Genomic DNA, 20881 nt, shown 5'->3' on the forward strand with positions numbered 1-20881 from the left:
TTCCTATTCTGTTAGTGCCACTAGAACATTTGTCTTATGACCATAACTTCAAGAGTAATTCTACTTCACTCAATTAAAGATGGTGGCACTGACATTTAAAGGGAAAATAATGTATTAGAACTAGACCTGGGCTTCTGCTGATCCAATATTGAAATACAGAAATTTAAGAAAATAAATGGAGCCAGGTGTCAGCAAAATGACATAGGCAAAGTGTATATTCATGTGAGAGTGGAGAGGATCAGGTATATACACCATCTCACCTTGTGTCTCCAGGCCTCTCTCTTATTCCTAATCATCTCTTCCTTCTATCCCCCCATATCCTAGATCACATTCCCTAAATAGTCTTTTTTTTTTTTTTTTTTTTTGGGTACCGGGGATTGAACCCAGGGTGCTTAACCACTTAGTCACATCCCCAGTCCTTTTTACTGAGACAGGGTGTTACTAAGTTGTTTAGGCCCTCACTAAGTTGCTGAGGCTGGCTTTGAACTTGAGATCCTCCTGCCTGGGCTTCCCAAGTCACTGGAATTACAGGTGTCTGCCACCTCACCTAGCCCTAAATAGTCTTTTGATTAGCTAGTATTGGTTATAAATTTTAATTGATAAGAAAACTATCAATTAACATCTCAAGTGTTAATTATGAACTACTTATAAGGGTAGAGGTAGAAAATATTTTCAAGCTTACCAAGATCAGCCCTCCAATTTTATAGGTGGGGAAGTCCAAGATCAAAAAAGGCAAAGTGGCTTGTTCAAAGTCATGCAACTACATATTGGAAAGTTATTTCTAGAACCCAGACCTCCAAGCTGGCTGGTCTAAGGCTCTTCTTTATTGAACTATCCACTAGCTGGTATCCCCTCCTTCAACTAACACAGAGAATATACAGAGAATCACTTCCCATCTTTCCTGCCAAATTCTGAGACCTTTTATGCCTTGATTTTTCTTCTGCAACCCTTCCCATCCACTCCCACCCTGCTCATGTACTTTTTTCCTCCTCAGATGTCCTGCTCCAGCCAGGGGGTCCTCCCAATCCTCCAAACCTGTACCCCATCCCAAGCCGTACTCCACTCATTTCGTTAGTACATTTTAGCCAAAGCCAAAGGCCACAGACATTGTTGACTCCACATGAGAAATAACTCTTTGCCTGTTGAGCTCCATATACAAAGTAAGACATGATGTTCTTGGCTAACTTAGTAAAAAGGATGTTATTTAAAGGTTATTTTAAAAGGAAAGAACTCCTGTCTTTCCCACATCATCTTTTTCTCAGTTCCATCTCACTGATCCAGCCCTAATATAATGTTAGATGCTTATCTATTGTTATCATGAGAATTTTCTTAAACTTTAAATAAGTATTTGCTTTGAAGATAGATGATATAAAGTGTGTTCCTATCAGATTATTAAAGAAAATGATGGAGTTGAAAGACAAGAGCATTTATCCTTGGCAATTCTGAATTTTCTATTGGAAGTGTCTTCATTGGTCTAATATCTGGCCCTCTTGCAAAATGGTGACATGAAGGATAATTAACAGGTCACCTAGAAGGAGGCCAGAGCTTCCTGAACATCAGCCCATTTAAAACTTCAACTGTTCCAGCTTTGCCCCAGAATCAGACTTGAGTGGTAGGGTCTCAAGGATCTATATTTTTGAAAATATCCTCTGGTGATTCTTTTGAGGAGTAGGTCAATGCCTCATTTTGTAGATTAAAAAATTGAGTGTCAAATGATATAATTTAAAAATTATTAATTCTCAATATGGAATCCTTTCTTCTTACAGCTGGTTTGCAGGTAACATCTCCAGGTCACAATCTGAGCAGTTACTGAGACAAAAGGTAAGTATATTCTTTAAAACAACCCCTAAGAATCTCTATTTCTCTGTCTCTTTAAAAGCTATTTATTTATTTATTGCACCAGGCCTCACACATCTAAGCACACAGTCTACCACTGAGCTACATTCTCAGTCTAGGAATTTCTTTGTATTAGTGGGCCCAGAAGTTAATGCAATTCTCATAGAAATATTGCTAAGTATACAGTCAACTCATCGTAGTGTTGGTTGTCCAGAACTTTGTGTCCAACCACATCTTCTACTTCCATTATCTTGCACAATTAAGAACCCCATTGAACAATAAAGAACCCCAAAATTTGGTGGCTTGAAACAAGATTTATGATTCCTCACAGTTCTGAGTCAGCTGGCCTCGATGCTCATCTCGTACAGGCTCACTCTTGTTTTTTTTTTTTTTTTTTTGCAGTGCTGGGGATTGAACCCAGGGTCTTGAGCTTGCAGGGCAAGCACTCTACCAACTGAGCCATATCCCCAGCCCTGTAGACTCACTCTTATGGTTGCATTTAACTGGTGGATTGATTGGGGGTTGAATTCCGCTGAGAAAGTCAACTGAGCGCCATAGTATGTCTCCAAGCAGCCTCTCCATGTGCCTAACTGGGGCCTCCTCACAGAATAGAAGTTGTAAAAGAGGACAAGGACCATATTGAAAGCACTCATGAAGTTGCTGCTGTTGTCATATTTCCTGATGTCCCGTTGGTCACAGCAAATCATATGGCCCTACCCAAAATCAATGTAGGAGGAGGCTGCACAGGACCATAAATAAGAGAGATGATTTCTTTGGGGTTGTCTTCTTTTTGCAGTACAGGGGATAGGACCCAGGGCCTTGTGCATGCTAGGCACGTGCTCTACCACTGAGCTACACACCCAGCCCAAGAGAAATGATACATTGAGGACCACCAGTGTAACCATTTGCCTCCCGTCTGTCACCACTCATTAGTACCTAAACCAGAGCACAGCAGATGTAATAGGGAATACATTTATCTGATTTTATCACTAATTGGTATGGAATTACCAATAGCAACCTCTTTTATCTATAAAAATGATACTTGGATATAATTCAACCTAACAAAATAGTGAACATACTAGTTATTTCTTTGAGAGCTACTTATAAGAATCTGATGACTTCACTTGGTACTTTGTCACATTCATAGTTTATCATCTGCTCTTTCTGAATCTGGATCTGCTTATAATTAGCACAAGTCATTGAGAAAGACAAATGGAATGTAAAACTTTAACAAATGATCTATTTTGCATCTTTGGTTTTCTAAAGCTTTCCAAGGACGTGGCATGGTGATATGTGGTTCTAAACTTTCTTTCTTGCTTTCTTTTTTTTTTTTTTTTTTGCATTTTTTGTTTTTATTATACTTTTATGGTTTTTATTTTTTTATTTTTTTTATCTTTACAGACTGCATTGTGACTCACTGTACACAAATGGGGTACATCTTTTCGTCTACATGGTTGTGCACAATGTAGATTCATACCATTCATGCAATCATACATGTACACAGGGTAATGATGACTGTCTCAGTCCACCATTTTTTATACCCCACTCCCTCTCATTTCCCTCCATGTAATCTGAAGTTCCTCCATAGAAACATTAGGCTTGTGTAAGTATGAAGCTAAAAATAATAGAGTTAAAAATTAACTGGGGAGGAAAAGTTGAAACACACAGAATAGATTTATAAAGACATTGAGTGGGCTGGATATTGAGCACTATCACTCTGGTCTACCATGTACAAGGCCCTGGGTTCCAACCCCAGCACAGAAAAAGAAAAATATATATATATTGAATGAGAAAAGAAGGAAAGCAAAACCGTGGGCCCCCTTCTATGCCAACTATTGGACAACCTGAACCCTTAGTGACAGTTAAAGTAAATCTAAAAGATTTCTTTCCCCACTGCCTATGTGAAAAATCATTGTCAAGAACCATGAAAATAATCCTTCCTTTTCAGGGAAAAGAAGGCGCATTTATGGTTAGAAATTCCAGCCAGGTGGGAATGTACACAGTGTCCTTATTTAGTAAGGCTGTGAAGTAAGTATGACATAGATTTATTTCTCTTATCCTTCTACATGTGTTCTTTGAATAGGCTGATCACTTTGTCACATTTTAAGACAAGACACCATCTATAAATTCTGAAATTTGCGCTTAAAGTATTTTTGTCAAATGTGACCATTTGTAGCTGTCTTTTTACCCCCTACTTTTGAGAGACTTCTCTGAGTGATCCCTTCCCTCCCACCCTAGACAATGGCAGAGTGCCCAGAGTACAACATGCCTCAGTAAATATTTTTTAAAACAATACTCATGGTGGTGACTAAATTAGAACAAATTATATTTTGTGCTTCTATAATTATGTCAAAATAAATTGTATTGTCATGTGTAACTAAAAAGAAACAATAGAGCTGGGGAGATAGCTCAGCTGGTAGAGTGCTTGCCTCGCAAACACTGAGTTCGATCCCCAGTACCACAAAAAAAAAAAAAAAGAGACTCATGGGTGATTCCCTTCAAGTCAGGCCTAAGTTTAGAAAGAGGAAAAATACAAATGGTGGCCTCACTCTCTCAGTCCTAGCCACCTGCTGAGCTGGGAGAGCTACCCAGTGTCCAGTTTTGAGTAAGCCTTTCTAGTGAGAGTGGAGATAGCAGAAAGTCGAATCTGTGGGGCTGTTTTCTGCCTAGCTTCTTTCCAGGATGCTATCCTCTGTGGTTAAAAGTTCTGGTTTGAAGTTGAACTTCTAGATCCAAATCTGGCTCTACCATTTCAGAGTTTTGTGACATTGAGTATGTTTCTTAATCTCTGTTTTGAGGTTCATTTGAAAGGGAGACATAGTAATGATTATTATGTTCTACGGATGAAGTGAGTTAATACACAAATTAGGTCAGACCAATGCCTGGCACATAGAGATCACTTAATAAAATAATAGCAATTGCTATTATTGTTGCTGCTGGAAAAAGTAGTTGTACTTACTCTACTCCCTGCACCCCAACAATTAGGCATATAAAATAACCCACTGTCATCTCATGCAAATCATTGTAACCAACATCAAGATCCCTCTGCAGAGGTTTATAAGCCATTTTCCCATTCGTTTTGAGTTGCTTTGTTCCTCATAATGATCCTCCAAAGCAAATAGGAATGCTGGTTTTACTTGTGCCATTTCATAGATAAGAATGAGGTTCAAAGAGAGTTAATAAAGACCTGCCCACAAAAGCAATAAGCAACCAACCTGAAGCCAGTCCACCAACCACTGAGACGTATTTCTTCATCTACACCCCTGTGTCTACACTGAGACCCTCAGTGTTTTGGAATGGAAATCTAGCCAAATCATGACTAGGACCATTTGAAAAGAAAATATTTCTATGTGTGGAACCTTTTTTTTTTTTTTTTTTTTTTTTTTTTTGCGGTGCTGGGGTTTGAACCTGGGCCTTGTGCTTGCGAGGCAAGCACTCTACAAACTGAGCTATATCCCCAGTCCTGGGACCCTTTCTTAACAGCTGAATCGAATGGTCATTGACCTTGGTGCTTTCCCTGGGTGCCCTACTCCACAGTGCTTACATGAGTATTTATGATAATTAAATGATGAAAAGTATTTTGAGAATTTTTTTTTTAATAGAGTACTTACTTCCAACTTGAGATAATAGGGTGTACCCTGAGAGGTCACATGGCATTTTCCAGTGCCAGAAGTCATGTCCTCAGTTTAGCTCAGATACTAGGATGCACATGGATGCTGACTAAAACAAATACAGTTAGAAGTCGGAGAAGACTGTGTTCACTGAGTGACTTCTGTGGCCCTCTGGCCTGGCAGTTTGGGCCAAATCTAATATCAGATGTTCTCCTAATCAAGCTTTTTAATTCCAGATTCATTTTTGAAGGGGACCAGATGGACAAATTTGCAAATAAATGAGAAATCAAATGAAAATAGTCACAATCCATGAATATAGAAGCCTTCCTTTATGAAACTTTATCAGTGTCCTTGAGGGAATTTCATACTGACACCAAGAGCAGATTAGCCACTTGCAATGAAAATAAGCACCCTTTCTCCTTTTTATATTTGCAATTTTTTTTTTTTTTTTATTTGTGGTGCTGGTTCAATCCCAGGGCCTTGTGCATGCAAGGCAAGCACTCTACCAGTTGAGCTACATCCCCAGCCCTATAATTGCAATTTTAACTAGGTTGGTATTCTAACCTCAATAATTCATTAACTGCTTCTTGTGGGTCATACACACGCGCGTGAGCACACACACACACACACACACACACAAACACAGAGTCTCATCCAGTACTTACAACAACCAGAGGAAGTAGCTAGCAAGTGGTAGAACTAGATTCACAACCTGGTACTTGACCACAGTGCCATACTCTAAAATCTAAGACAATCATAATTATTCCTGATTAGCCTAGATCAAAGTGCATCAATGCTCTATGATTTCTAAAAGGAGAGAAAAGGAAGAAAATGTTTTATATAGAAAAGGTTTTAGTTCATATGAGGAGTTAAAGGACATCTCTACCACTTCATCCTACATCCCTTACTCCCAAAAGAATCTCCCACCCATGCTCTGGAGTGAGAAGACCCACACCCTAATCTTCTTTTGTCTCCCATATTTTCATCTCTACTATTATCCTAAAAGAGAATTTATGTTCAGAAATGACCCTGAAGAACTGCAAGGATTTTAATGACCAAAGAAATATTCTATTTTTATATTTACTAAGGGAAGAATAGTCTGGAAAGTTGGAATTTCATTAGTCATGAATTTTGTATGTGTACAAAGGATACATTGAGTTCAGAGAGCAGCCCTCTTCCATAATTGCTGTCTGTTATGGTTACCTCCAGAAAAACACAAGAGGTCAAGACTGAGGAACCTACCCTGACTTCCCTCTCCAAAATTTGCAAATGCATCCAAAATAATTATTTAACCACTATTTAATCAAGCCTGAATTGTTTGTTTAAAGTGTTCTAACATCCTTTTTTCCTTACTAGTGATAAAAAAGGAACTGTCAAACATTACCATGTGCATACAAATGCTGAAAATAAATTATACCTGGCAGAAAACTACTGTTTTGATTCCATACCAAAGCTCATTCATTATCATCAACACAATTCAGCAGGTAATTTATCTCATATAGGTCTTTGTTGACAAATATCAATTTTCATGGATACTATGGATTCTCCTAATATTCTTAATTATATAAGGAACCAAGAAAGTAGGGCATAAAAGCTCCCAAGCCCTTTGCCTATGATATTTTACTTATACTTCCTGAAATATAACAGGATACATTCCATAATGCCAGAAAGAATAAAGTTGAGTGATTTGAGTGACTTATTTGTAACTCTAACATAATTTTCCTATGTACATATATGAAAATACTTAAGTGAATCCCACCATTGTGCACACTCACAAGAACGGGGTCCTAATCTACTGTCATATATAACTAAAAAGAACCAATAATTTTTTAAAATGCCTAGAAAAAGGAAGAAAAATGTACATGTGTGATTGTTCCCATAACTTGGAAAACACTCCACATTTGAAGGAAGAATTGTTTACATTTTTGAATGGGTTCTTTCTAAGCACTGTAAAAATTATAATGATCTTTATCATAATGCTATATAAATTTAGTAATAGGTGTATTTTGGTGAAATTTGGTAATAGGTTTAATTTTTTAAAAAAGCAGGTGGTTTAGTTTTTATCTTGTACCCTTTTGTATCATTGAAATGTTTGCCAAATGAATGTGCTATTTGTACACATATTTAAGTGTAGGACTATAAGGAGACAGCCAAATAGAAAAGAGAAAATTTTTAAAGTGAAAGATTCCATCAAGCTACTAATTTCTACAGATTTTTAAAAATCACATAAAGTGATTTACTCAACTTTTGTCTTGAATTTACTTAGTTAGGTCAAGCAAATTAATACAATTACAAAATGAACATAGAACAGATTTTCTTTCTGCATCAAAACATCCTGAACCCTGCCTTCTCGACTATTCTGGAGAGAGAATAATTGTGAACTGATTCCATGTGATGTGATGGGACACAAAGATATGATGCTGTTTCATTGCAGGCATGATCACACGGCTCCGCCACCCTGTGTCAACTAAGGCCAACAAGGTCCCAGTCTCTGTGTCCCTGGGAAGTGGTATGGATACACCCTTGGGCTCTTAAACTTCATTTCCCACCATTTTTCGTTGAAGCTTATATAGTTAACTAACTGGAAAAAGGATGGAAGACAGGAAGGAAGGTCCTGTTCAGATTGTTCCAAGGAGGGCTTCAGCTCTGATATGTTGAGTCAATTCCCCATTATGGAATTCTATCCGCCCAGTTTAAATCTGCACTCTCCCCGGCAATACCAAAAAGATTATCAAATTTCCCCTCTTATTTGATCCTACCATTATTCTCCAACACCCCATTGCCTGTCCTTTTTCCTGGCTTCTGTGCCCATTCCATGGAGCCAGTCCTCAACTTAGTGTTTTGGATAATAACATCCACCTAGATTAACAAAATCTAACAATATTTTACCAACCTAAGGGCATCAAGCACATTTTGACACTGACTTTTTCCAAGATGTCTCTGGTTGGCAAAGTGTTTTACTCTAGGTCTTTTTTTTTTTTTTGATACTAGGGATTGAACCCAGGGGCACTTAATAAGTGAGCCACATCCCCATCCTTATCATTTTTTATTTTGAGAGCGAGTCTGGCTAAGTTGCTGAGGCTGGCTTTGAACTTAGATCCTCCTGCCTTAGGCTTCTGAGCCACTGAGACTAAACCTGCTTATTGGTAATTGCAGCTGCTTTTTTTTTTTTTTTTTTTTTTTGCGGTACTGGGGATCAAACTCAGGGCCTTGTGCTTGAGAGGCAAGCACGCTACCGACTGAGCTATCTCCCCAGCCCTGCAGCTGCTTTGACAACAGTTTTCCTGAGCAGTGGTATATAGTCATAAGACCACATCATTAAGAATTTTTTTGAGTTACTGACTTAAAATTAAAAATTTTGGCCAGGTGCAATGGGGTGCACACCTGTAATCCCAGCGACTCCGGAGGCTGAGGCAGGAGCATCACGAGTTCAAAGCCAGCCTCAGCAATTTAGTGAGGTGCTTAGTAATTTAGTGAGACTCTGTCTCAAAATAAAATATAAAAAGGGCTGGCTCAGTGTTTAAGCACCCCTGGGTTCAATCCCTGATACCGATTCCAGAAAGAAAAAAAAAAAAAGTTTTGGTTTTGTTATTCTTTATACTGTCAATATAAGAAATGACTTAGGAAGTTGTTGGTCCCAAAGCCTTCTGTATTCATCTTCAAGAGGGTCTGTCTTGTCTTCTTAGGAATCTGGGAACTGAAAAGAGAGGAGATTACCCTGTTGAAGGAGCTGGGAAGTGGCCAGTTTGGTGTGGTCCAGTTGGGCAAGTGGAAGGGGCAGTACGACGTTGCTGTTAAGATGATCAAGGAGGGATCCATGTCAGAAGATGAATTCTTTCAGGAGGCCCAGACCATGATGTAAGTTCCCCTCCTAAGGAATGACATTTTAGCTCTCACCATGGAAGGCCATCAGTACTCATAAGCCTGTCCCTAATATATGCAAGGCCTGAGCAAGTGTCCTCATGTTATAGATAGAAATATTTAGAAATTACAAGTCAAGTTAATAAACTTAAATAACAGTATGTATTGTTACTATTACTTTGACACATCATAACAGTTTGAATGGCTAGATTTGAATTCAGAATTCTGACTCTACAGTGAAACCAGCCTCTGGCCTTTGATCCTCCAAACTCCACTTTGCCCTCTCTCCTCCCACCTATAGCTTCGTTCTGCACTATGAGGGGCCTGGGTAATTCGTGCAGACAGCATTCGGCACATCCAGGCTCCCTCCACGTCTCCATAGACAACCATCTATTAGCTAATGATCTCAACTAGAGGTAGCAAGGTTCATCCTTGAAGGGACAGACCCAAGGAGTGTTCTGGAAGAAGCCTCAGGACTATATGGACAGGAGGTTCCAGCATCCTGGTACCCCAGGAATGGCTGAGAAAGGGATATACAGGCTCTGAGCAGGAAATGTCTCTTTTACACTGTGGCTTCTCTGACCTGTGAGGAGGTGCATGGTGGGATGAGGGACAGAGTGGGGCTACTACCCAGGACTAAGCACTGAAAACTAATGTACTACCACCAATATTCTTTTCCTTCTTGGTACCTTCAGTACAATCTGGTAAAAATCCCTTTCTCACCCTACTTTCTTTTTCTCCTGATAAATGAAGATTCCCTTCCTATATTCCAAGCATAACCCTCAGTTCTTAGCAATATGTGTATGTGTGTGTGTGTGTGTGTGTGTGTGTGTGTGTGTGTATGATGCATATAATTCACCTTCTCCTTGTCAACATGGTGAATCAGATTTTGTAAGGTTTGCTGGGACTTTCCTGGATGTTGCATTGAAAGTCCTGTATCTCAGAAACCCCTCAGTCCCAGGCAAACCAGCACAACTGATCACTCTACTTTAGGGGAACCAAATATCAAGGTATGAAAACAATATTACAGTAGGGCTTTTGTCAAAGATAATTGAAATTGCAAATCCTAGCCTGTTGCAGATTAAAAGCATGTTTAAACTTTTTACTCACAATCCTCCTTTTCAGGGCATATGGAAAATGGAGTGTAGAGTACTGAACTTTGAAAATCTGTACTTTCCAGGAAACTCAATCATCCCAAACTGGTTAAATTCTATGGAGTGTGTTCAAAGAAATACCCCATATACATAGTGACTGAATATATAACCAACGGCTGCTTGCTTAATTATCTGAAGAGTCATGGAAAAGAACTAGAACCTTCCCAGCTCTTAGAAATGTGCTATGATGTCTGTGAAGGCATGGCTTTCTTGGAGAGTCACCAATTCATACACCGGGACTTGGTAAGCCAAGCCACTGAAGCTTAAAGAATAGAAAGGGAGTACTCCATAGTGGCTACTTCAGGAATGGGGCCACTGGGAAGGATAGCAAGGAGGGCACCCTCACTTTTACTTTGCTTACTTGTGACTTGTGTAAACACCTAACACTATTATAGTAAAACTCATGACTTTAGAGTTGAGCAGGGTGGTGCATGCCAGGCAACTTGGGAGGCTGAGGCAGGAGGATTACAAGTTGGAGTCCAACCTTATCAACTTAGGTCCAAAGCAACTTAGGGAGACTCTGTCTCAAAATAAAAGGGGCTGGGAATGTGGCTTAATGGTTAAGCACCCCTGGGTTTAATTCCTTGTACCAAAAAAAAAAAAAAAAAAAAAAAAAAAAGCAAGGAAATGAAATTTGTGGGTCCTTGTGTTGGGATAGGAATGGAATGGAGAGCATTGTGTGTGGCACTACCTGAGGTGTGTCTTTACAGATGTTCTTGTACTGCATACAAACATGTCATGCCCGTCAGGTCAGTGCATTCATTCTATGTCACTGTTGCAGTGTTTATATCTTCAAAATATCTTTTGATGTACAGTATCCAGTGGTAAAAAGAGAGGGCCTAGAAATTTTTCCTCTCTCCTTGGAAAGCTAATGTTCTGTGCTTAATAACTTTCATATTGTTTGACAAGCATGGGTGTTTGGGTGAAAATTCTCATGGGAGCACATTTGCATTTTGAAAAAGTCAAATATTGCAAGGGGCAAAAAGACAACTTTAAAGCATTTAGAACTGGGCATAGTGGCACACACCTGTAATCCCAGTAGCTCAGGAGGCTGAGGCAATAGGATTGCAAGTTCAAAGCCAACCTCAGCAACTTAGCAAGGCCTTAGGCAACTCAGCGAGATCCTGTCTTAAAATAAAGTATAAAAAAGGGCTGGGGTTGTGACTCAGTGGTTAAGTGCTCAAGTTCAATCCCTGGTCCCCCCCACCAAAATCATTTGGGATTGTGATAGGCAATCTTAGATTTTGCCTAGAAAGAATTCTGCTGAAGAAGAAGAAAGGTCTTATTCTGACATCAGGAAATTCTTGGGCACTTCTACCACTCAGAGAATTTTTCTTTCCTCCAAAGGCTGCTCGGAACTGCTTGGTGGACAGCGACCTCTCTGTGAAAGTCTCTGATTTTGGAATGACAAGGTATTCTTTTTTTTTTTTTTTTTGCGGTGCTGGGGATCGAACCCAGGGCCTTGTGCTTGCAAGGCAAGCACTCTACCAACTGAGCTATCTCCCCAGCCCGTGACAAGGTATTCTAATGATCAGCTTTTTGTTTTTGTTTTTGTTTTGTTACTGATGTTTTATAGTATAGTTGAGATTTCTAACACATTTTGGTGTATAGTGTTCTTATCAATTATACTCAATTTTTTTGGTTTCCAAAATTTTCATTCTCTTATTTTCTCTAGTTGAGTCATTTTCTTTGTGTAGTAGGGTTTCTTTATGAGCAAATATACAGTGCTCCTTCTGCTAATTATTATAAATAATATGTATATGCTATAAGAAATATAAGTATTAGTATATAAAGTAAAAAGTAGAATCTACCCCAAGTCCTCGCCACCATTTCTAGTAGTAGAAGTAACTACTGTTAACATGTTTGGTGGATGTTCTTTCAGATCTTATTAAATATTCTCGATCATATACCCAAACATGTACATTTTATTTTCCCCAAAATGGAATTACACTGGACATACTTAACTTTTTGTACATAACCATATACCGTGAATAGCCATTTATGTTGGTAAATACAGGGCTTTCTCATTTTTAGTGGCTGTATACTATTCTATGTATTTAATTGTTCCTCAATATGGGGACATTTTATCATTATTACAAACAAGGGTTTTGTGAACATCCTTAAACTTATACTTTTATGGTTTGCATATCTCCATAGGCTATTTTTCATCACTGTTTATAACAGAAGACTAGAAATAATTTATACTATTAAATAAAATTTGTTAATTCATAAGAGAGAATATTATTCAGCCATTAAACACGATGTTGTAGTAGAAAATGTAACCACATACAAAAATGCTCACAATCTGCTATTAAAGGAAAAATAGATGCAAATCTCTACACAACAGAAACCCAATTTTGTTCAAATTATGTAAATAGAAAAAATAAGCCAGATATGGTGGTGTATACTTGTAATCCCAGTAGCTCAGGAGGCAATGAAGGAGGATTAGAGTTCAAAGCCAGACTCAGCAATTTAGCCAGGCCCTAAGCAACTCAGTGAGACCCTGTCTCTAAATAAAATATAAAAAAGGGCTGGGGATGTGGCTCAGTGGTTAAGCACCTCTGGGTTCAACCTCTGGTACCTAAAAAGAAAAAAGAAAAGAAAAGAAAGAAAGAAGAAGATAAAAAAGTACAAGCAAAAATATAACTTGAGTGACAGAATTACAATCATCTTTGGGATGGGATTCTGAGTGATTTCATTTATCCATTTTTGTGTTTTCTCGTATTTACCACTTTTCACTCATGTTTTGCTATTTTCAAACTAAACTGACACATTGAAAGGAAAGCAAAAGATCCAGAAAACCAGGGCATTCAGCTAAGACTCTGAACGGCTGTATGCCCTTCACCAGCCTATTCCACCACGCAGGCAACCGCGGCCAGCAAAGATTGTTTTAGTCAGCTTTTTTGCTGCTGCAACTAAAAGACCCAACCAGAACAATTATAAAGGAGAAAAGTGTATTTGAGGGCTCACGGTTTCAGAGGTCTTAGTTCACAGAAGGCCAGTTCCATTCCTCTGGGCTCAAGGTGAGGCTGAACATCATGGTGGAAGAGTGTGGCAGAGGGAAGCAGCTCACATCATGGCGATCAAGAAGCAGAGAGAGATCTCTGCTCTCCAGATACAAAATATATACCCCATAACCACGCCCCCCCAATGAATCACTTCCTCCAGCCATACCCCACCTGCCTCCAGTTACCACTGTTAATTCCATCAGGGATTAATTCACTGATTAGGTGAAGGCTATAACCCAGTCATTTCTCCTCCAAACCTTGCATTATGTCACACATGAGCTTTTGAGAGACACCACATGTAAACCATAACAGAGGTCTTCCCATTTTACATCATCATGTGCTTAATGTCTGTGTTGATGTTCCCCCCAGGTATGTTCTCGATGACCAGTACGTCAGCTCAGTAGGAACAAAGTTTCCAGTCAAGTGGTCAGCCCCAGAGGTGTTTCACTACTTCAAATACAGCAGCAAGTCAGACGTATGGGCATTCGGTAAGGAAGTGGCCACACAGGATCTGGCCCTGTTTCATAAACTGGCTTCCACAACAGGAAACCACAAGAGCAGCAACATCCATTTTAAAGAGGCCATTTTACAAAATTATACATATGGCCTGAGACAAGCAAGAGATCGAAGAAGATGACTTACCTTCTTGGGTCAGGTGTTAGAATGTCCTGCACATATCACGTAATTTACATCCTTCTAGCATTTTTTTATAAAGTCAAAGGGGATAAAATTCTTCCAATGAAGATTTCAAACATTTTTTAAAGGAGTCATTAGAAACTAAATCTGAGGTTTCTTGAAGTCCAACAAGTTGAAAGACTTAAGATGGAGTCATTTTCTGTATAAAAGTAATTGATAACTATTCCCTTCTGAATGGATCGATTCTTTGGGCATCCCTAATGGAAACATCAGACATGACTCAGCACTTTCTTCTGCTTGGCATTAGCTTTTCATCACTATGACAAATATCTCAGATAATCAACTTTGAAAGAGGAAAGGTTTGTTTTGGCATAGTCTTGGAAATTCTAGTCCATGACCAATTGGCCTCATTGCTTTGAGGCTTGTAGTAAGGCAGCACATGGTAGAGGAAAGCTGCTCACCTCATAGCCAGGAAGCAAAAAAGAGAAGAAGAGGAGGGGCAGGGGACCCACTATCCCCTCCAAGGGCACACCCCCAAGAACCTAAAGACCTTCCACTAAGCCCCACCTTTTAAAGTTTCCACACCTTCCAGTAGCACAAACCTAGGGACCAAGCCTTTGACGTATGGTCTTTGGGGGACATTCAAGACCCAAGCAAGAGCGAGCTCAATCCTCGTTTCAAGTAGTCTCCTCTCTTGTTAAAATTCATAGGTTAGATCAGGGGCAGGCAAACAATAGCTCAGGAAAAAAACCAGGTGGCCTATTTCTGTAAATAAGTTGTTTTTGTTGTTGTTTTTGTACCAGAGATTGAACCCAGGGGTACTTAACCACTGAGCCACATCCCCAGCCCCTTTTATAAAAATATATTTTATTTACAGACAGGGTCTCACTAAGTTGCTTAGGGCCTTGCTAAATTGGCAAGGCTGGCCTTGAACTCATGATCCTCTTGCCTCAGCTTCCTGAACCACTGGTATTATAGGCGTGCACCACCATGCCCAGCTGCAAATAAAGTTTTATTGGTCCATAGCCATGCCCATTTATTTCCCTATTGTCTGTGACTGATTTTGTGCTACAGTAGCAGAATAGAGCTGTTGCCACAGAGGCCACATGACCCATAAAGCTTAAAATGCTTATTAAGCAGCCCTTTACATAGGAAGTTTGCTTACTCCTATTTTATTAAAATGTCTATATTAAAATTTAGTGGTAGAATGCTTGCCTGGCATGCTCAAGGACCTGACTTCAATTCCCAGCACTTCAAAAAAACATCTTTTTTTTTTTTTGGTAAAGGTAATTAAGAAAAGGAATCTATTCTTAAATTGCGCCTATAAATTTTGAGATTTGTTTTTTAATGTGGTGAGAATGTCAGCACTATTTTCAATCACTCTCGGATGGGGTCCAGGATAAGTAATCTAAATTATCATAAAATTATAAAACATATTAAATATGACAGACCTATTTCACGCCTATTTTAGTCCATAAGTACAATTTGACTTACTGCTTAATACTTGCAAGATGGTACCCAAAAAGAAACATTTCATTAGTCATTTATTTTTCTATGCAACACAGTTTTATGGGATTTTTTTGTTACCGGGGATTGAACCTGGGGTGCTCAAACACTGAGCCACATCCCCAGCCCATTTTTTATTTTTTATTTTGAGACAAGATCTTGCTAATTTGCTTAGGGTCTCGCTAAGTTGCTGAGGCTGTTCTTGAATTCTCAATCCTTCTGCTTTAGCCTCCTAAGTTGCCAGGTATGTGACAACATTTTTAAAAATAACTATTCCCTTTGGACATTTGGCATTGTTCATTGGAAAAAAGAAAGCAATATACACAGAAAAGGAAAAATCATGAAGATAGCATTTTGGTGAATACTTAATGTCATTTTGTATTGATTAAATTTTGTACCTTGTTGTCAAAATTAGTATCAATATCCATACATCAGTTGATATATTTAATGAATGATATCTTAAAAATCAGCACTCTCATTTAATAGTTATAATTTGGTTTTGACCAAAAACCATCCTTATCCAACCTGAGTATTCACCTTATGCAACAAAACTTGGCTCCAGATATTTTCTGGCTGTTTACAGACAATAATCTATTCTTCATTTTTTCTCAATGAGGATATATGAAATGAATCAGGGCCCCTGAAAGAAATTCCCAAAGAGTAGCCCCACTGATTTTTTAGCAGTGATGTTAACCTTGAAATAGGTGCGTAGGCTTCCAAAGAGAAAGTTGTGAGGGAGCAGCATTCAATTGGATAGTTGTTTTAGAATGTGGGTTTTTTGGTTTGTTTTGTTTTGTTTTTTAAAGAGGAGCCACACTGGGCAATGTGGCTCAGTGGCTAAGCACCCCTGGGTTCAATCCCTGGTACCAAAAAAAGAGCCACAACAACTTAAAATATTGTTTTATTTATACATATCTTACCAAAAAATCTGTTGTCAGATTTTTTTTACCTTAAAGTAAAAAAAAAAGTTTTAAGTTAGTACCTCAGTTATGGCTCTAGAACAATTTTCTTCTTTCTTACATATTCTGGTTTTCCAAGGTTTTGAATCTGGCAGACTGTTGAAATTCTCTGTCCTTAAACAGAACAGCACTCTTCAGACAGCACTTAAAATGTCCTGGAACACTTTCAAATATATCGCATGCTCTATCCTATTTAATCCTCATGGCAAGTTCATGCAGTGTAAATACTCTTTTACAGACAGGGAAACTGAGGCTGGGAGCAGCTAAGGAATGTTCCCAGCTTATAAGTGGCAGAACTTGGCTTAGAAGTTCTCACAGGGCCGAATGTGGTGGCTCAGGCTTTAATCCCAGTGACTTGGGAGGCTAAGGCAGGAGGATGACATGTTCAAGGCCAACCTCAGCAACTTAGCGAGGCCCTAAGTAACTTAGTGAGACCCTATCTCAAAATAAAAAATAAAAAGGTCAGGGGATGTGGCTCCATGGTTAAGGCCCCTGGTTTTAATCCCTGGTACCAAAAAAAAAAAAAAAAAAAAAGTTCTGACTGACCTCAAATTGCTACTCTCTTGGCCATCATGACCAGAAGAACTCAGTTTCTTAACACGGCATCTACATGCCCTGAAGGATTGTGAACATCCTGAAACTGAACACAAAAATGCTAAAGAGAAAGGCAGTGGTGCAAGAGAAGGGGAGAGGCATCAATGATTTTATGTTTAATTCTTCTGAAAGGTAATTCGTGCAATGAAGTTATTGCACACACAACCGCCAAAGCCGAGAAAGAGAGGGTGAGGTCTTCAATTGATTACTCCCAGAGGTTGGGGCTGGGGTTCCCTACACAAGTTGTTGTCACTGTGAGCTGAATGAGGCCCCGGCTGCCTGCCTGGAGTAGCCCAACAACCTTGGCTCCAAGTGGCCTCCTCTGAAGTTGCCCTTGCCATTCACTTCTTTCCAACAAGTACACTTAGACTCATTCCCTGGTTCTCATCACAGCCTTCCGGACCTGGGTGCGAAGCTTGTTCATACTCTGTACCTTCTCACATTGGCTTTCTTTTGTTTTTTTGGTCTTGTTTTGTTATTGTCTACTGGTGTGGTGCAGGGATCCTGATGTGGGAGGTGTTCACCCTGGGGAAGCAGCCCTATGACTTGTATGACAACTCCCAGGTGGTCGTGAAGGTCTCCCAGGGCCACAGGCTCTACCAGCCACAACTGGCATCGGACACCATCTACCAGATCATGTACAGCTGCTGGCACGAGGCAAGTATGCCCCCTGAGTGAGCTGGAAGGGATCCCAAGTGTATCCAGGGTGGTTGCTGTATCACCACTGGGACAAAATTTTTTCAGGGAAAGCACTTGCTTTGAGAAGAGGTGGAAATGGCCCTGAGCTTCTGCCCTCAAAAGGTTGAGATCTAAAACAAGCAGTTCAGGTGCGGACAGTTGACTGAACGACTCATGTCCAGCACTATACTGAGAACTTCACAAATATTAACTTATTTTTTCATCAGGAAACACACTATGAGGAATGTTCTATCATCATCACTAAAAGTAACAAGAGGAAATAGAGGCCCATAGAGGTTAAATGACTCTGCTAAGGTCACACAGCTAGTAAAAGGGAGGTTGGTTAGTGCCAGGGTCCCTGGTCTTAACTGTGGAATCTGTCCTCAAGTAGAAAATGTGTAACAGCAAATACCTAACCACATATAGAGAACACACAGAGGACACTATTCCATTATCTCTTCCCCTGCCTCCCAAATACTGAATGAAAGCATTCCATGCAGGCAGAATATAAGGGCCCCACATCTTCTGGGGAAGATGTGGATTCATTTGCAAGGCATCTACTGTGTTCATAGAACTAATGGGGGATGTTAAGGAATTATGAAGCTCACTTGTGCCCGCACTGAACTCAAAGTCCTTACACACACACACACACACACACACACACACGATATGACTGAAAACAAGTATACAAGGAGCTCAGAGGACAAAGAGTAGCTTCCCAAATATACTGATCTGAGCAGAATCAGGAACCATCTACCAAATGCCCCTGGTTTGTGAGAGTGGACGTTGTCAAAGGGTGCCGTTTGAGAACAACTCAGGTCAAGATTCGAGGCAGGAAGTGGAATGATGTTCTAGGCTGGAGCTATTGTTGGAAAGGCTGCAAATAGGTTTGGAAGAATAAGTCTGGTTCAGCCTCTGGAAGCCAAATGGCAAGAAGAGTGCAAATTTTGTTTTTTATAGGTCATGGGAGCCTTTGAAGAATTTTGAGCAGAGACATGATAAAAGGAGGCTCTGAAGAATATTAACCTAAGAGCCCATAGCTTATAACTATTATGGGGTAATTACTCATTGACAAAAGGGCCTAATGCTGCATTCATTCATTTACCAGTAAAAAGCAAAGTAAATTGGTGTAGTAGTTAAGCATGTGAATTCTGGAGCCAGAATATCTGGGTTAAATCCTGCCTTAATCACTTAGTAGTTGTACAAGGCTCCTAACCTCTCTGTGCTCCACTGTAAAATAGTATTTTCTTCAAAAGATTATAGTATGGATTGGATAAATTACTATCAAGTCCTTAGAACAGTGCCTGGTACATAGTCAGTGCTTTATGTTTGTTATTATTATTGTATATATAATTACAAAGTAGCTATGTACCAAGCTCTACACTTGGAGTTAGGAATAAATGAATGCACACAACTTATAATTTTATACAATTTACAAAATATGATTTAATAAATTGATGCATATAGTTCCTAATCTCTTGTATTGGAGTCTGCAGTCCCACTTTGCAGGAGTCGCTGACTACATCGTATAACAATATTTTATCACATAGCCTTAAATGCTTGCCTGGAATACGGGCACTTTGTAATTCCTCACCCTACACCACTTGGACTAGTACATAAGTTTTCACCACCCTTTTCTACCCCAAAAGTACAGTCCAAGAGTCTCAGGCAGCATTAGAGGGTCATACTGTCACCACCTGCAACCAGGCTGACTTACTACTGTTATCTGTCTGATGAAGAAGAGAAGATAAGGGTTTTTCAGACGAAGCTGGGCACCTCTCTGGGCCTCCTGACTCTAGCTCCTGGGCATAAGACTGGCCCATCAGATGGACAGGGGCCCTGAATAGGGAGGAACTGCCCACTTCTCACAGTTGGTCCATGAAACTGTGGGAGTTATGACAGAATTCATGAAAGGGATTGCACAGAGACAATACCCAGTTAGAGTCTGCATATGGTGAGTAGAGTTTGCAGATTTGAATTTCCCCTCCTTTTTAATATTTACTTTGCAACTTTTCAAATCCATAAAAAGATTGAACAACATTCAAATATTTCATTAGATTCTGATATGTCTTTCTGGGAATTCTTTGTGCAAAAATGACTGTGTGTTTTCTTGTTTCCCTTTTTTTCTTACAAAGAAGTGGCATATGCATTGTTCTTCATAGGGTGCTGTCCTACTAGTAATGGAGGTGACTGTTTCTCTCACCAGTGGAGCTCATTAACAACTTTTTGCTAATCTGATAGATGAAAAATGGCATTTTAGTATAGCTTTAACATGTATATCTTTGATTGAATGCGGTTGAGCCTCTTTTCATATATTTAAGGGTCATATATCTTTCTGAGAACCATTATTCCCTTTTTTCTATCAGGTTTTAATGCTCTCTTTACAAATCAGGCATATTACTATTGTTGTCTGAGATATAAGCTGTATTTTCCAATATTTCTTTTCAGTTTTTCAGTTATATTTTGATTTGGTTATATTTTATTTGTTTGTTTTGGTCATGTAAATAAGTGTCTTTTTAAAATATAGCTGAATATGTCAAAATTTGCTTTTATTGCTTCTGGAAATTAAGTCATAGTTATATGGGCTTTCCCACACCCAAATTATAATGGAATTCACCCAGATTTTCCTCTAGTACTCTTCATTATTTTTTAAGCCTCTGATCTAGTTTGTTTGTTATGGTATACAGTATGAAGTATGGCTCCAAATATATTGTTTTAAATGTTTATCCAGTTTTCAGAAGCACTATTTACTAAAAGACCAGCTTATCCCCAGAGACGTGATACCACCTTAATTGTAGTGAAATGCCACCCTAATGTTATTTTAAATTTCCATATGTATTTGGATTTATTTCAGGACTTCCTCTTCTGTTCTTTGTTCTCTCCATGTGCTAGTACCACATTGTTTTAAATGTCTGGAGACTATACAATGTTTTAATACTGTGTAGGCTAGTACACCGCACCCATTACTCACCTTTTTCTATAGTTTCCTAGCCATTTTGCATATTTTAACAATCTATGAACCAAAGAATCAATTCGTT

The 20881-nt window shown here is 39.1% G+C and overlaps 1 protein-coding gene across 7 annotated transcripts in view; it reads left to right on the plus strand.

The window, feature by feature from the left end:
- Positions 1 to 20881, plus strand: part of Bmx (BMX non-receptor tyrosine kinase) — a 49305-nt gene that overhangs the window by 24618 nt on the left and 3806 nt on the right. For all 7 annotated transcript variants that reach the window (XM_047535875.1, XM_047535881.1, XM_047535874.1 and 4 more), the window contains 9 exons: positions 1767 to 1821; positions 3785 to 3864; positions 6804 to 6931; positions 7882 to 7956; positions 9134 to 9305; positions 10489 to 10705; positions 11810 to 11874; positions 13840 to 13958; positions 17665 to 17822. In XM_047535875.1, coding sequence (XP_047391831.1) covers positions 1767 to 1821; positions 3785 to 3864; positions 6804 to 6931; positions 7882 to 7956; positions 9134 to 9305; positions 10489 to 10705; positions 11810 to 11874; positions 13840 to 13958; positions 17665 to 17822 — 1069 coding nt within the window. The remainder of the gene's footprint in view (positions 1 to 1766; positions 1822 to 3784; positions 3865 to 6803; positions 6932 to 7881; positions 7957 to 9133; positions 9306 to 10488; positions 10706 to 11809; positions 11875 to 13839; positions 13959 to 17664; positions 17823 to 20881) is intronic.

The sequence above is a fragment of the Sciurus carolinensis genome, chromosome X (assembly GCF_902686445.1).
Source record: "Sciurus carolinensis chromosome X, mSciCar1.2, whole genome shotgun sequence".
In the NCBI taxonomy this organism is placed as follows: Eukaryota; Metazoa; Chordata; class Mammalia; order Rodentia; family Sciuridae; genus Sciurus; species Sciurus carolinensis.